Source organism: Rhincodon typus, chromosome 18 (assembly GCF_021869965.1).
Source record: "Rhincodon typus isolate 14 chromosome 18, sRhiTyp1.1, whole genome shotgun sequence".
NCBI lineage: Eukaryota > Metazoa > Chordata > Chondrichthyes > Orectolobiformes > Rhincodontidae > Rhincodon > Rhincodon typus.
In genome coordinates, this window is record NC_063349.1 from 49,549,575 (window position 1) to 49,564,572 (window position 14,998).

At 40.3% G+C, this 14,998-nt stretch overlaps 1 protein-coding gene across 1 annotated transcript in view; it reads left to right on the plus strand.

Annotated features, from left to right (window-relative positions):
• Window positions 1-3,986, plus strand: part of LOC125485350 (ubiquitin carboxyl-terminal hydrolase 15-like) — a 15,428-nt gene extending 11,442 nt beyond the window's left edge. Inside the window, exons 7-8 of the mRNA XM_048607703.1 lie at window positions 194-282; window positions 1,889-3,986. Of these exons, the coding sequence (XP_048463660.1) occupies window positions 194-282; window positions 1,889-2,068 (269 nt within the window). The 3' untranslated portion in view covers window positions 2,069-3,986. The remainder of the gene's footprint in view (window positions 1-193; window positions 283-1,888) is intronic.
• Window positions 3,987-14,998: the final 11,012 nt, after the last annotated feature.

Here is a 14,998-nt window from a genome sequence, read left to right on the forward strand (position 1 = left end):
CCCATTTCTGAAGAAGTGTCTAGACCCAAAACGTCAGCCTTCCTGCTGCTCTAATGCTGCTTGGCCTGCTGTGTTCATCCAGCTCTACACCTTGTTATCTCAGATTCTCCAGCATCTGCAGTTACTACTATCACAGAATATTGCTAGCCTGCATTTCTCTTATCAGTTGTGCTAACTTGCCTTTATCCAAAAGACACAGCCTTTGCCAAGAACAAAGATGACAATAAATGGTACTATTTTGATGACACCAGTGTTTCATCGGCAATAGAAGACCAAATAGTGGCAAGTATTTTTTTTCCAGTACCACTTTTCCTGATAACGGAATGCTGTATTTTCTTCATAACTGGCTGTACAGACAGGTGTAAAAGTCCTTTCTTTAAAAAGAATTGATTTACTTCACTCAACAGTGCAAATTTGTGATGCTTCCATCACTTTGTTACAAATAAAAAAACTTTATTTACTTGGCATCTTGCAAGCCCTTGAGCATTGCAAAGCATCTTGCCTGTTAAGTGTAGCCATTATACAATGGAACAGATCTTGCAAGAAGATTAAATATAATGTAACCCAGCATAAGTGTTAATTTGCATACAGCAAGGTACTGAAGACAACAAAAGATGTTTAAGAAACAAAAGTTTCCCTGGTCACTAAGAAAAATCATAAATTTTCTGCAAATAATATTGTGGGACCCATTGTATTTGGCAGACCATAGACAAATTTGTCGTCTAATTTGAGATATGGCATGCCCAATACAACAGTATTACTTCATTGTTACAATTCAAACTGTAATTAGAGAAGTGCAGAATTGGCATCGTCTTCAATTTTTAATATTTATTTAAGGCAGGCTAACAAATTTTGCTTCAATCTGTGTCGGGGTTCAAATAAATCACCAGTTAATACTTGCCTGCATATAATTAAAAACACTTAATATCCAATGAGCTCCTGATGATATTTTGGAGCTGTGCTAGCGTCCTTGTCTCTGGGACCAGGAGGTCTGGCCTCAAGACCCACTTGTTCTGCACATGTCATTGCATGTCTGAATAAGTTAGTTAAAATAATTACGCAGATGATCTTGTGCAGTGGTAATATCCCTAATTTGAGCCAGAAGGTTCTGAATTCAAGTGCACCTGTCCTGAAAGTGTGCTGTAAGAGTTGGATTAAAAGTAAGTTTGAAGCTCTTGCATGCAATGATAGTCTCCTGACCTCTGGGCTAGAAGGCCTAATTTCAAGACCCAACTGCCCTGGACATGTCATAGCATTTCAAATCAAGTTGATTAAAATAACCACAACGATACTGTCCCTTCCTCTAGGCCGGAAGATCCGGTTTCAAGTCTTACCTGCCCTGCAGGTGTGTCTTAGCGTATCCAAAAGATTAATGATTTTACAATTAATTCTTTGTCTTGCAAAGCTGTCTGAATCAGAATTTAATAATACTTGAATGTCTGGGGCGGGGAGGGATGTTAAATGAAAATTCTACCATTGTGCCATTATTTGAAGACCGCTGTAATTCCTTGTATTTACTTGTGCTAACAACATATATTTCTCATCATTTTGGTATATTTATCCCCAATATCTTCCCATTATTTCCTTACCCAACAAAAATTATTGGGTCTTTAGATGGCTTACTCATGAGCTGAAAAACTGTGTCCTTGATTGTTTCCCATCCAAAGGTGGAGAACTAAAAGAAACAACTAATAAAACAAAAATTGTGTTTAAATGCTTGACATGGTTGAATTCACATTTGAAACAGATCTGTTGTATTTTGTAAAATAGTTAAATATCAAAACAGCAATGGTTCTGCTGAAATGTGGCCTGGGGATTGTGGTCACTGAATTTGATGTGAGCAGACATTTCATAATAAATGAACCTGCATTCTTTTTCATTCCAACAGTCCAAAGCAGCTTATGTCCTCTTCTACCAGAGACAAGATACAATCAGTGGTACTGGCTATTTTGCACACGATCATACTGCTAAGAAGGAAACTTCTGCATCTTTATGCGTCCAGCGGGAGAGTGACGAAGATTGCAACGAGAACGATGTAGAAAATGAAAACTGCATGCACACAAACTGACAACAGTGATGTCATGTCAAAACTCTCCCATGCAGATTCCTGCCCCCAGATACTGGAAAGCTAGAAGCATACCACAAATAAAGAGCGAAACATCATCTGGAAAAGAGGTGCTACATCAGCCCAAGCTAAAAGCCATTTTGGATTTTACATGATGAGATAGACTTAAGTCAATTACTTGAAGCTGAAGTGTATTAGAAAATCAACTAGAAGCTAATTGTGGTATATGATTCATGAAATCTACTTGTCTTACTGATGTATGCTCGTTCTTTACTCTAAATATAAGAAATAATTAAGTGGTTCCTCCTTCACTCCTCCAAATCTTTTTGAAAATGTGATAGTTCATCTCCCAAAAAAGTCAGTTATTTTTGTAAGGATTCTGTTCCATGAGCTAAAGTAAGCAGCAAAGTGTGCAATGTACATGCCCTGCTCTAGCAATGGCAAACATGAGCACTTAAACAGAATGTGTCACTAATTCAGTGACAGCTCCTGCCATACTTTGTCTGAACAAGCATTGTAAGGCCCATCAAAATAGAGGACTAGTGACAAAACTGGCAATTGAAAATGCCATGCAGTGACTTCCAAGTTCCCATTGATCATCATCAATTAACCAGTGTTATGGGTTACTGTTCCAGATGAGCTAAGTGGAATGGACCCATGTTGTAGAAGTGAATAAAGTTTGTGTGTGTGCTACCTATGAACGTTTATAAACTCTACTTTAACCCTTTGAGGACTGCAGTGGCATTTCTGCACCAAAATAAGGAAACAAAGGAAATTACAATTGTCCATTCAAGAAGTCAACAGATTTAGAAATGCTCAGTTGTCCCTGTATATTTCTCAATTCTATTTTCCAAATAATTGTGAGGTGCAGCATTAGAAATGAACAGAAAGTCGTTTCTGCAGGTATTCTGTGACAGAAAACGTATTTTGTAAACTGCAAACGAGCTTGCAGTACTCAGGGTTAAAAATAGAATGTCATAACAGATTAAATTGACGTGCTGGATAATTTTCATTTGTTCAGCAAACTTTGTTTGCACTCTTTACTTTTGGTGTATGGCCAGGGCCTAATGTAACTATCTTCGTAACTCTTAAGTTATTATATTAAAACTAGGCTCAAAAGTTACAATATAGCAATGAATTATATTATCAAATTTAGTAGAACAAATGAGCAAGTGGGTTAATTTTGTTTTAATTCCCTTTTGGAATTCACCATAGCCTTACAGCATATTAAATTGTGTATAGTAATCATTTGCATGTTGCAGTAACAATTGTATATATTACTGGGTAAACATCGAATTTATTAGTGAGCTGTACTTGAGGGGCCAGGATGCCAACAGCTTGGAGTGGGATTTTGATTTTTTTTATTTTTCTGAACTGCTGCTTTCCATTTGATGTAAGTCAAAAGATGTGTTTTTTGGTTTCTTACTGCCATCGGCAGAAGCTGCATAATGCTTAAGGAATTGCTGTTCTCTGTGAAGTTGATCGCTTTCGTGTCCCAATGCCAATAAATGAAATGATGGTCTTTGCTTTTAAATGAAAACGAAACAAAAACACATTAAAAACTGATTTGAATGGTGTATTGTATAAATAAGTTCACTCTGTGAGTGCACACTTGGTAAATTATTTTATTGAGATGTTATAGTTAAAGATCTAGAAACACTATTGTAGACCAGGATGAGTTAAGTATGAGTCTAAAATGGCTTTGCAGAGTAACTTGATATTAGTGCTGATAATTATTGATGTTTTATTGTCTATCTTTCCCCTTTTTTTTATTTTATTCTCCCTTTGCTTTGTAAAATGGAAGTCGTGGACCTCCAGCATGTCTGAGGTAAATGTTTGACTGCACTTCATTTCATTTGATTTTACATTTGAAACTTGCATGTTTGTTTATAAATTTACAATAAAGTTATGCAAGGCCTCAGCTACTCCACTCTGTCCTGATAACTGGGTAAAGCATACTGCAAGCCCAGTTATCATTGGTTACTGGGGAAGATAAACTGCACTGGAATGGTAGGTATAGTGTGCTACAAAATGTTTTCAGTGAAGGCTTACTAAGTTTCAAACTTGGTGTTAAACAATTAGCTGAATTAATATTTCCTTAAATGGATAGCATTGTTAAAATATATTTGTGGAAACTTTGCACATATACGTGTGAAGTTTTATTTCAATGATTGTAATCCCTATGAATAAAATAGAAACAAGAGACATGAAGTCATGAAGGATGTCTTAAACTTGAGCTATATGGGGTGTCAAGAATAGTATAGTCATATGTATTGGTGCAGAGTTTGGATCCTAATGTTTAGTGCAGCTTATGTCAATGTCAATGTGAATGTGAGATATTTGCCTGTGAAGGTTAAAATTGGCACAAATTATGATTTGTAATATGAGAAAAGGAAGTTTTTCCTGTAGAAGTTCAGGACAAATAAGGTAGATCTTATTTTCTTTGGATGTTGCTGACTGGGCTAGCATTTAATACCAATCCCTAATTGTCCTGAAGAAGGTAGTGGTCTGCTGCAGTCCATTTGGTATCAGTACACCCACAGGGCTTTGAGCAACAATGAAAGAATATCTCCAAGTCAGGATGGTGAAGGCTTGGAGAAGAACTTGTAAGTTCTGGTCTTCATGTAGCTGTTGTCCATCTAGATGGCAGTGCCATGGGTTTGCAAGCAATTTGTGGAGCAATGTTGAACTTCTGCAGTGCATTTTCTCAGAATCACAGAATTATAGAATCCTAACAGCATGGAAGCAGGCCATTCAGCCCATGGAGTCCACACCAACCCTCTGAAGACTATCCCACCCAAACCCACTCCCCCCACCCTATACCTGTAGCCCTGCATTTCCCATGGCTAATCCACCTGACATCCCTGGACTCTCGGCAAATTAGCATGACCCAATCCACCTGCCTGCATGTCTTTGGGAGGAAACAAGAACACCCAGAGGAAACCCATGCAGACGTGGGGAGAATGTGCAAACTCCACACAGATAGTCGCCCAAGGTTGGAATTGAACCCAGGTCCCTGGCACTGTGAAGCAGTAGTGCTAACCACTGAGCCACCCGTTGTTACAACACAGAAGGAAGCCATTTGGCTCGTCATGTCTGCTCCGGTTCTGTTACTTCATCCTAATCTCCTTTTTCCCCATATCCCTGCATACTATTTCTATCTATATAATCATCCAATGCCCTCTTAGATGTCTCAATTGAACCTGCCTGCTCCACTTTTCCAGGCAGTGTATTTCATGCCCAAACTACTTGGTGTTGTTTTAGTTATTTTTCCTCGCCGTCCTTGCTTCGTTGGCATATTATTTTACGTCTGTGCCGTCTCGTTCTTGTTTCTTTTATGAGTGCAAACAGTATTTCCCTATCTACTCTGTCCGGTCTGCTCATGATTTTGAAAACCTCGATCAGATCTCCTCTCAGCCGCCTTCTGCCAAGGAGTACAGTCCCAACATCTTTAATCTATACTCATAATTGAAGCTTTACATTCCTGGATTAATTATTGTAAGTCACTTCTACACTTTCTCCAATAAATTCACATCTTTCATGTAATGTGGCACCCAAAACTATACTTAATAGTCCAGCTGAGGTCTCTAATAAGTGTCTTTTTTAATTTGTTTATGGGACATGAGCATTACTGGCTAGCTGACCAGCCAGCATTTATTGCCTGTCCCTAGATGCCTTTAAGAGGGATGGTGGTGCCTTTTGAACCGCTGCAGTCTACGTGCCGAGGGTTTAACCCACAATGTGTTGGGAGGGAATTCCAGGATTTTGACTCAGTGACAGTGAAGGAACAGTGATATATTTTCAAGTCAGGATGAGGAGTGGCTTGGAAGGGAACTTGCAGGTGATGGTGTTTCCATGTTCCTGCTGCCCTTGTCCTTCTAGATGGAAGTGGTCATGGGTTTGGTAAAATGCTGTCTAAGGATCTTTGGTGAATTTCTGCAATGTATCTTGTCGATTGTACATGCTGCTGCAACTGAGCATCAGTGATGGAGGAAGCAGATGTGGTTCCAAAAATAGCAGGCTGCTTTGCCCTGGATGGTGTCAAGCTGCTTGAGTGTTGTTGAAGCTGCACCCATCCAGGCAAGTGGGGAGTATTCCATCACACTTCTGACTTATGCCTTATAGATGGTGGACAGGCTTTGGGGAGTCGAAGGTGAGTTACTCACCACAGTACTCCGAGCCTCTGGCCTGCTTTTGTAGCCACTTTTTTTTTTTGTAGCAAGTCCAGTTGAGTTTCCGGTTAATGGTATCCCAAAGGATGTTCATAGTGGCAAATTCAGTCCTGATATCACTCCTTGACATTCAAAAGTGTTAGGTAGATTGCGTCTTATTAGAGACAATCATTGCCTGGCATTTGTGTGGCAAGAAAGTTACTTGCCACTTGTCAGCCCAAGTCTGGATGTTGACCAGATCTTGTTGCATTTGAATACGGACTGCTTTAAATATGAGGAGTGAAGAATGGTGCTGAACATTGTGCAATCATGGGCAAATATCTCCTGACTTTGAGATAGAGAGATGGATGTTAACGAAGCAGCTGAAGATGGTGGGGCCTATGAAACTATCCTGAGGAACTCCTGGACAAAGATCCTGGAGCTGTGCTGACTGACCTCCAACAACCATACGTGCCAGATATAACTCCAGCCAGTGGAGAGTTATATCCAGTTTTGCTAGTTCTACAAATGCAACATCATCTCCTTGCATTACACTCTATGCCCCTATTATAGAGCCTTAATAAGGATCTTCGAGATGGTACACTAATCCTATGGTGTCGGTGATGGAGGGAGTGAATGTTTATGGATGTGTGCTAACCAATCGGGTTGCCTTCACCTTTGGTGTCAAGCTTTTTGTTGGAACTGCTCTCACCCAGGCAAGTGAGGAGTATTCCATCACAGTCCTGACTTGTACTTTTGTAGATGGTGGACAGTTAATGGAGAGTCAGGAAGTGAAGTATCCGTAGGGTTTTTAGCCATTGTCCTGCTCTTGTAGCCACAGTATTTATATGGCTACTCCGGTTCAGTTTCTAGTCAATAGTAACCCCAGAATGCTGACAGAGGATTTGGTGATGGTAATGTCAAAGGGCAACAGTTAGATTCTCTCATTGCTACTGGTCATTGCCAGGCATTTGTATCGCACCAATGTTACTTGCCACTGATCAGCCCAGATACTGTCTAGATCCTGCTGCCTTTGAACATGGACTGCTTCAGCATTTGAGTTGTGAATCGTGCTGAATATTGTGCAATTGTCGGTGAATAACCCAACTCTGACCTTATTATCGAAGGAATGTCATGAATAAAGCAACTGAAGATGGCTGGGTTGACGACGTGACCATGAGCAATTCCCACATGCTGGAGATGTCTGATCTCCAACAATCAAAGCTAATTTCTTTTGTTAGGTGTAACTACTAAAAAGCAGAGTTCTCTCCCAATTCCCACGAACTGTAATTTTGTTAGGGCTCCTTAAAGACTCCCTCTGACAAATGTGACTTTGATGTCAAGGGCAGTCACTCTCACCTGATCCCTGGAATTTAGCTGTTTTGTTTATATTTGAACTACGGCTGTAAAGAGGTCAGGAGCTAAGTGGCCCTGATGGAACCCAAATTGAGCATCAGTGAACGAGTTATTTTCCAAGCAAGAGCTGCTTGATAGCACTGTTGATGACTCCTTCCATCACTTTACCGCGAGGAGAATGATGAGATGGTAATTGGTTGTTTGATGTCCATTTATATCCAGGAAACATCTAGGCAATTTTCTAAATTGCCAGAGAGATGCCTGTGTTGTAGCTGTACAGGAACTGCTTAGCTAGGAGTTTGGCATGTTCTTTCTATTGCTGGGGTATTGTCAGAACCCATAACCATTTGTAGAATCCAGTGCCTTCGGTAGTTTCTTAATGCCCTGTGGAGTGAGTAGAATTGGCTGAAAACTGGCATCTGTGATATTGGGGTCACCCGGTGGAGGTCAAGATGGATCATCCACTTGGCAGTTCTTGCTCACTATTGTAGTGAGTGCTTCAGCTTTGTTTTGCACTTATATACTGGGCTCGCTATTCATTGAAGATGGGGATTTTAGTGGAGCTGCTGCCTCCAGTGAGTTTAATTGATCCACCACCCTTCATAACTAGATGTGGCTGGTCTGCATAGTTCAGTTTTGATCCAAAAATAAATAACTATGGACACAGGAGATCTGAAACAAAAACAAATTGCTGGTGAAACTCAGCAAATCTGGCAGCGTCTGTGGGGAGAAAGCAGAGTCAATGTTTCAAGTCTGGTGACTCTTCTCCCTAACAAAATTGCTGCCAGACTTGAGTTTCACCACCAATTTCCGTTTTTACTTTAGGTTTGTTGTGAAATTCCTTAGCTGCATATATCACTTGCTACTAATGCGTTTTGACATGCAAGTAGTCCTGTGATGTAACTTCACCAGGTTGATACTTCATTTTTAGGTCTGTCTCATGCTGCTCCTGGCATGCATTCTTCATTGAACCAGGATTGATCTCCTGGTTTTGAGGAAGGGTCACTTGACCTGAAACATTAACTCTGATTTCTCTCCACAGATGCTGCCAGAAGTGCTGAGCTTTTCCAGCAATTTTTGTTTTTGATCTCCTGGCTTGCTTATCGCTTTAGAATGGAGGATAAGCCAGGTCATGAGGTTGCAGTTTGTGCTGGAGTACTATTCTCCTATTGCTGACCTATAGCGCTTAATGAATACACAGTCTTGAGTTGCAAGATCTGGTCGAAATCTATCGTATAGTGCCACACACAATAAGGATATCCTCAAAATGAAAGTAGAGCTTCGTTTCCACAATGACAGTGAGGTGGTCACTCTTAGTGATATTATCATGGGCAGAAGAATATGCAGCGATTAGATTTGAGAGTGAGAGTCAGGTACGCTTTCTCCCTCTTAGTTCTCTCAGTACCTGCCATTGAACCAATCTAGCAGTTATTTCCTTTAGGAATTAACTAGCTCAATCAGTAGTGGTGCTGCCAAGCAACTTGTGATGGATCTTGAAGTCCCTGGTTGCCCTTGCCACCCTCATTGTTTTCTCCAAGTGATCCTCAACATGCAGGATTATTGATCAATCAATTGAGATGGAAGTGGTATGTGGTAATCAGCTGGAGGTTTCCTGACCTGATGTTCATGGATTCTGGATTCAATGTTTAGGATTCCCAAAGTAACTTCCTATTGACTGTATATGCTGTACCATCACCTCTGCTGAGTCTGGCACATACATACCTGGAATGGTAATGATGGTGTCTTGGTTATAGTCATATTCTGGAATCATACTTTACAGATAATATCAGACCTTTGCTTCACTGATTTCTGAGATGGTTGTTGCAATTTTGTCCCCAATATTTTTGAGAACGTTGATTGCCATTGTTATTTCCGGTTCCTGTGTCAGTGCTAAGTGGTCTGTCAAGTTTCATACCTCTTGAGACCTTTTAGCAGAGTGGTACAACTGAGTGGCTTGCTCAGCCATTTCAGATATTGCTATGGGTTTGGATTCACATGTAGGCCAGGCTAGGTAAGGGTATAAGGTGACTTTTCCAAAAAACATTAGTGAACCAGTTTTTGTTTTCCAATATTGGTTTCATGGTCATCATTAGACTTAAATTCCAGATTTTAAAAATGTGAAAACTCCCACCCATGGTAAGAGTTGAACCCTGGTCTTGGAGCATGACTTAGTTTCTAGATTACTAGTCCAATGCTAATACCACTGTACTGTCACCTCCCTGTTATGAGATTGAAAATGCCAATTTCCACACACGGGTTGGGGGAGATCATCAGCAAAGCTTCCAGAGTTGGGGATCGTAGTGTTCCTTTCAGTTTTAGATCAGGCAGAAATACAATTTGAGTTGCAAACTGCTCACTGAGAGTCATTTCAGACTTGGAAATGTATCATGTTATCCCCAAAATTTGCCAACAATTCACAGCCACGTTGTGCCACATGCTCACATCCAGAAGTGCTCATCTAGCACCTGAAAGGGTATTTTAGGTTAAATTCTAATGAGGTCCTTCAGAATCCCATCAAGGTTGCTTGTCTTTGTAAAGTCCCTGCCAAAACTTCCCTAGCTCTTGACTTCTCTGTACTTCAGACCTATTTCTGAGCGATCTTCAGGCCATCAACCTAATATCATTTTATAGGGTTCCATGTCATGCTGTGCTTGGAACTTTTTACTGTGTTTGCAGTGCTGATGTATGGTTGGAGTCAGGTATTCTCTCCCTTACCAAGAGCATGAGTACTTGGAGCGAAAATGCATGCAAACTATTGTTGGTCCGCTTAGCTCTAGATATTAAGTACTGAGTGAAAGCTGTGATGTGGAGGTGCCAATGTTGGACGGTGGTGAGCAAAGTCAGAAGTCACATGACACCCGGTTATAATCAAACAGGCTTATTTGAAATCACAAGCTTTCATAACACTGCTCCTTTGTCAGGTCACTTCACCTGATGAAGGAGCAGCACTCTGAAAGCTTGTGATTTCAAATAAATCTGTTTGACTACAACTTGGTGTTGTTTGATTTCTGACCTTCTTTTGTAGATGCGTACCATTTCTGTCAACATTAAGGGCCATGCTTCTTTATTTTACAATCTGAAGTGTATATAATAAATAAATGATAAGTTTCAAATAATGGGAAAATGGGAGACAAGATGATTCAACCCATTTTTCTTGTATCTTCATTTCAAAAGGGAAACCCAACAATTTCCTCTCCCCTACTCTTGCTCACAGCCCTGTAAATTTTTTCTCCTTAGATGTTTATCCAAATGTCCCCTTGAAAGTCACTAAACACCAAAGGTGCATTGAAGATTACAGTTTTCTTGACTATAGGGAAAACTTCTTTCTCCCGAAAAACACTCTGGCGCTGTGTGTCAAGTCTATCATTCTTCTCTCGCTCTCTCTCTCATGCTCTCTCTCTCTCCCTCTTCCCACCACCAACCCCCCACCTCTCTCCCCCTCACTCTTACACACACACACACACACTCTGAATTATATACACAAACACCGGCGTGTAGCAGTTCCAGAAACAGCTCGCCACCAAGGTCCACAATCAATGGAGGCCAAGTCAGCAACACCCACATCCCCTGAACTGAGTTTAAAAATAAGTGTCTGTGGTTTGCATAAGTCACGAGGACATAGATTGTTGTCAAAGATTGCTTTGGATTATAAACCTTCTTGCCAACCTGGCCAAATTGAGGGAATCATAACATAAGAAATAGGAACAGGCAGAGGCCATTTGGCTTTTTGAGCCTGCTGAACCATTCAATACATTCACGGCTGCTCTGATTGTGGTTTTAACTGTTTCTTATCAATTTCTCATAACCCTTGGCTCCCTTGACAAGGAAAAATGTCCTTTTAACCCAGCGTTGAAAGTATGCAATGTCACAGCTTCACCCACCCACCCACCCACCCCCCCCCCCCCCCCACACACACACACAAAAACACACACACAATTTTCTGAACAAGGGTCTAGACCTGAAACGTCAGCCTTCCTGCTCCTCTGATGCTGCGTGGCCTGCTGTGTGCATCCAGCTCTACACCTTGTTATCTCAGATTCTCCAGCATCAGCAGTTCCTACTATCTCTTAAATGTAAGATGCCTTGTTTTGAAACTGACTCCCTAATTCAAGATAGCCTGTTATTCCAAATGCTAATACGTTTTGACCCAACTGATTCCCTGTCTCATAAGACAAATCCCTTATTCCAGAAATCGGTCTAATGAATCTTTTCCAAACTACTTCCAATGCATGAATGTGGCCTTCAAGATTTGTGCATTTAGAAACAATGCTGGAGCTGTATATAGCATTAGGTAGGCCACAACTGGAATACTATGTGCAGTTCTGGTCTCCACACTACAAAAACAATGTGACTGGACTAGAGAGGCTGCAGAGAAGATTCATCAGGATGTTGACTGGACTGGAGCGATTCAGCCATGAAGAGAGATGAGATAGGCTGGGGTTGCTGTCCTTAGAAGGCTGGGGGAGGTGGATTGTTGAGGTGTATGAAGTTCTGAGGGGCACAGACAGTGTAGATAGGGAGAACCCGCTTCCCTTTAGCAGAAGAGTCAATAACCAGGTTATGATGCAAGGAGCACAAGGTGAGGGGGATTTAACTAAACTTCTTTACAGCCAGAGGTTGGTGGATATCTGGAACTCACTACCTAAAAGTGTGGTAGAGGCAGGAACCAATAGGACATTAGGAAGTATTTAGATAATCACTTGAAACAGTACAGTATACAGGATTAGAATAGAAAAATTCTTGATGGCTGGCACACATGATGGGCTGAAAGGCCTCTTGCCATGCTGTGAAAACTGACTAATGTCAAGTTGCACTTGAGTGACTACCCTCACATCGAACAGTTGTAAAAAAAAATTCAAACTTGAATAAATTATTCAATTTTTTTTTGGATGAGTGATGATTGTGTAATTAGCAACTGTACACTAGGCAAGGGTCTAATTCAGTCCAACATATATGCACCACTTTTCTGTAAGATCTATCCAATTACCCCAATGTCTCATAAACAATATTTTTCCTGTAAAATGTACTTTTCAATATATTCCATGTTCCTGCGGTGATGGTATGCAGTTAGATGTTAATGATTCCAAGGCCAATGAGCTGTGGAAACAATAACATTTCTTTAGGGAATTGATTTTGCTTTGTGGTTTCATTAATGCCAATTCAGTAGAGTAGGAAAAGCGATCAACTGTGTATGTTGTACATTTGAAACCAAAACACTGGAAAATATCAGCAGACAAGGCAGCTTTGTGAGAGATGCTGTAGTTCACATTTCTGATTGATTCTTTTTTACGAGAGGTGGAAGATGTTAGAGATAAGCAGTTATCAGATAAATACAGACCCAGGAAAAGGAAGACAGGAAATAAACAAAAGAGAAAGGTCTGTTACAGCAAGTCAAAATGGGGTAATCCGACGAATTCTGGACTAAGAGATAGTAAGAACTGCCAATGCTGGAGTCAGAACTGTGGAGCTGGAGGAACACAGCAGGCCAGGCAGCATCAGAGCAGCAGGAAAGTTCCTGTTCCTCCAGCTCCACACTTATCTCTCAATTCTGGACTGATCTTTTGTTTCTGAAGAGACTTAATTAGTTACAACAGACAGGGCAAGAAGCATAGAAAATCCAGCCATCTGGAGAAAGCTGGCTGTAACACGGTTTAAAAAGGGCAGGAAGAACCACATATCTTGAACAGTAAGCATTCCTATCCAAGTACCAGCTCTGCGTTCACTCCAGTTAGCTCTGGCGCAGCCCTACTATTCAATAGAAAGTGGGAGCAGTGGTTATTACCTAATGATTCTAAATCTGTGTAAGACAAAATATTTGTAAAGTGCCAAGTAGAACGATGCTGTTTTTCAAGTGTTGTTGAATTTCACTAGAAGGGACTAGCTGAAGACAGAGGATAGCGTGGGAGTATGGTGGAGAAGTGACACGGTAAGTGAATGGAAGCTTAGGAGCACGCTTGTGGACTGATCAGATGTGTACATTAAACCAATCACCCATCTTGTTTTGGTACCCCCATTGGAGAGGAATCTTGCATTAGCCATTAGAATCAAATCATTAACTTTGCAAAGCCTTGGTTTGCTTGCAAATCTGTTCATAACAGGCAACAACATTAAAAGATTTGTGATTATAAATATTGGTTTCCTGTTAACAGCTCTAAAATGTCAAACTTGTCAGTTGGCCAGTTCTTGGAAAAGCTTGGGTGAACAGGCAAAAAAAAACCCTCCGTCTAGAGGAATCTGATTAATTTGTCTAGTATCAATAATTAATTTGCCCAACACTTTACTTTGCCAGTGACAGTTCTAATTAGCACAACATAAAATTGCCAATCTTTTGGCCTTGGTTCTTATTTATTTTGAAGACATTTTAAAATGTGTCCTGCTTTTATAAGGTATTCTGCATATTTATTGATACACAGTCCAGTAAATGTGAATGATTTAATACAGTGTATTCTTAATATTTACTGAGAAATGTCTTCAAATTCATGTAGTTTAAGGTTTATGAGTATATATCATAAGGCTATGTACTTGTAATCAATTATATCTCAACAGCTGCTTAGTGTATCTGAGTTTACAATAAAGATGTTTGGATATACAAGGGACTATTCATTATGATAAGAATCTAATCTACACTGTGGAATTCTCAGTTTAAACTTCAGCCTTTCAGGCCCTCTTTAAAACCCGTTTTGTAATCTTTCTGACCTTGGCCATCTTTCGTTTGCTGTCTTTTGTTTGTGTCTCTGGGAAATTTTTTGGAAATTTGTCTCAGCTTGGAGTTGAAATCACATTTACACAAATGCACAATGAATCACTGAACCTACCTCAATTATGACGCTTTGCATTTAGAACAGACATTCTCTACACCATTTAGAGCCATGTGACCTCCTAGAAGTAACAAAACCAAGACCAGTTGTGGGAAAAGTAAATGAGGAAATTGGAAGAGAAGTCTAGAAAAAAAATTATATTACTGAAGAGAACACTTTCCTTCATCTTCCTCTTCCTTTCCCTGCCAGCTTTGCTAAATCCACAGGATTATGTTGGTGTGATTTATATTACAAAGGTGACTGCTTCTTGTACAAGGTGAAATCTTCCAAAGTTAGGAGCAAGTCCAGCTCTTTCTCAATGCACTGAATCAGCATTTACTGCATAAGCTGGCAACCATTTCAACATGTCCACTGTTTATGCACATGATTCACATATCAGACAAACTAATTCTGTCCTTGCATTATGTTTAAATATGAACTTGTTTATACCTATTGAATTAAAATTACTCTACAAAACATAATTTGATCCCTTTGTTCTTTGTGAGTCTGTCCAACTCCCTACTCAATCCCTGAAACCCTCCATATACCATGACTAACCCACCTAGCCAGCAGAGATAGTAGGAACTGCAGATGCTGGAGAATCCGAGACAACAAGGTGCAGGGCTGGA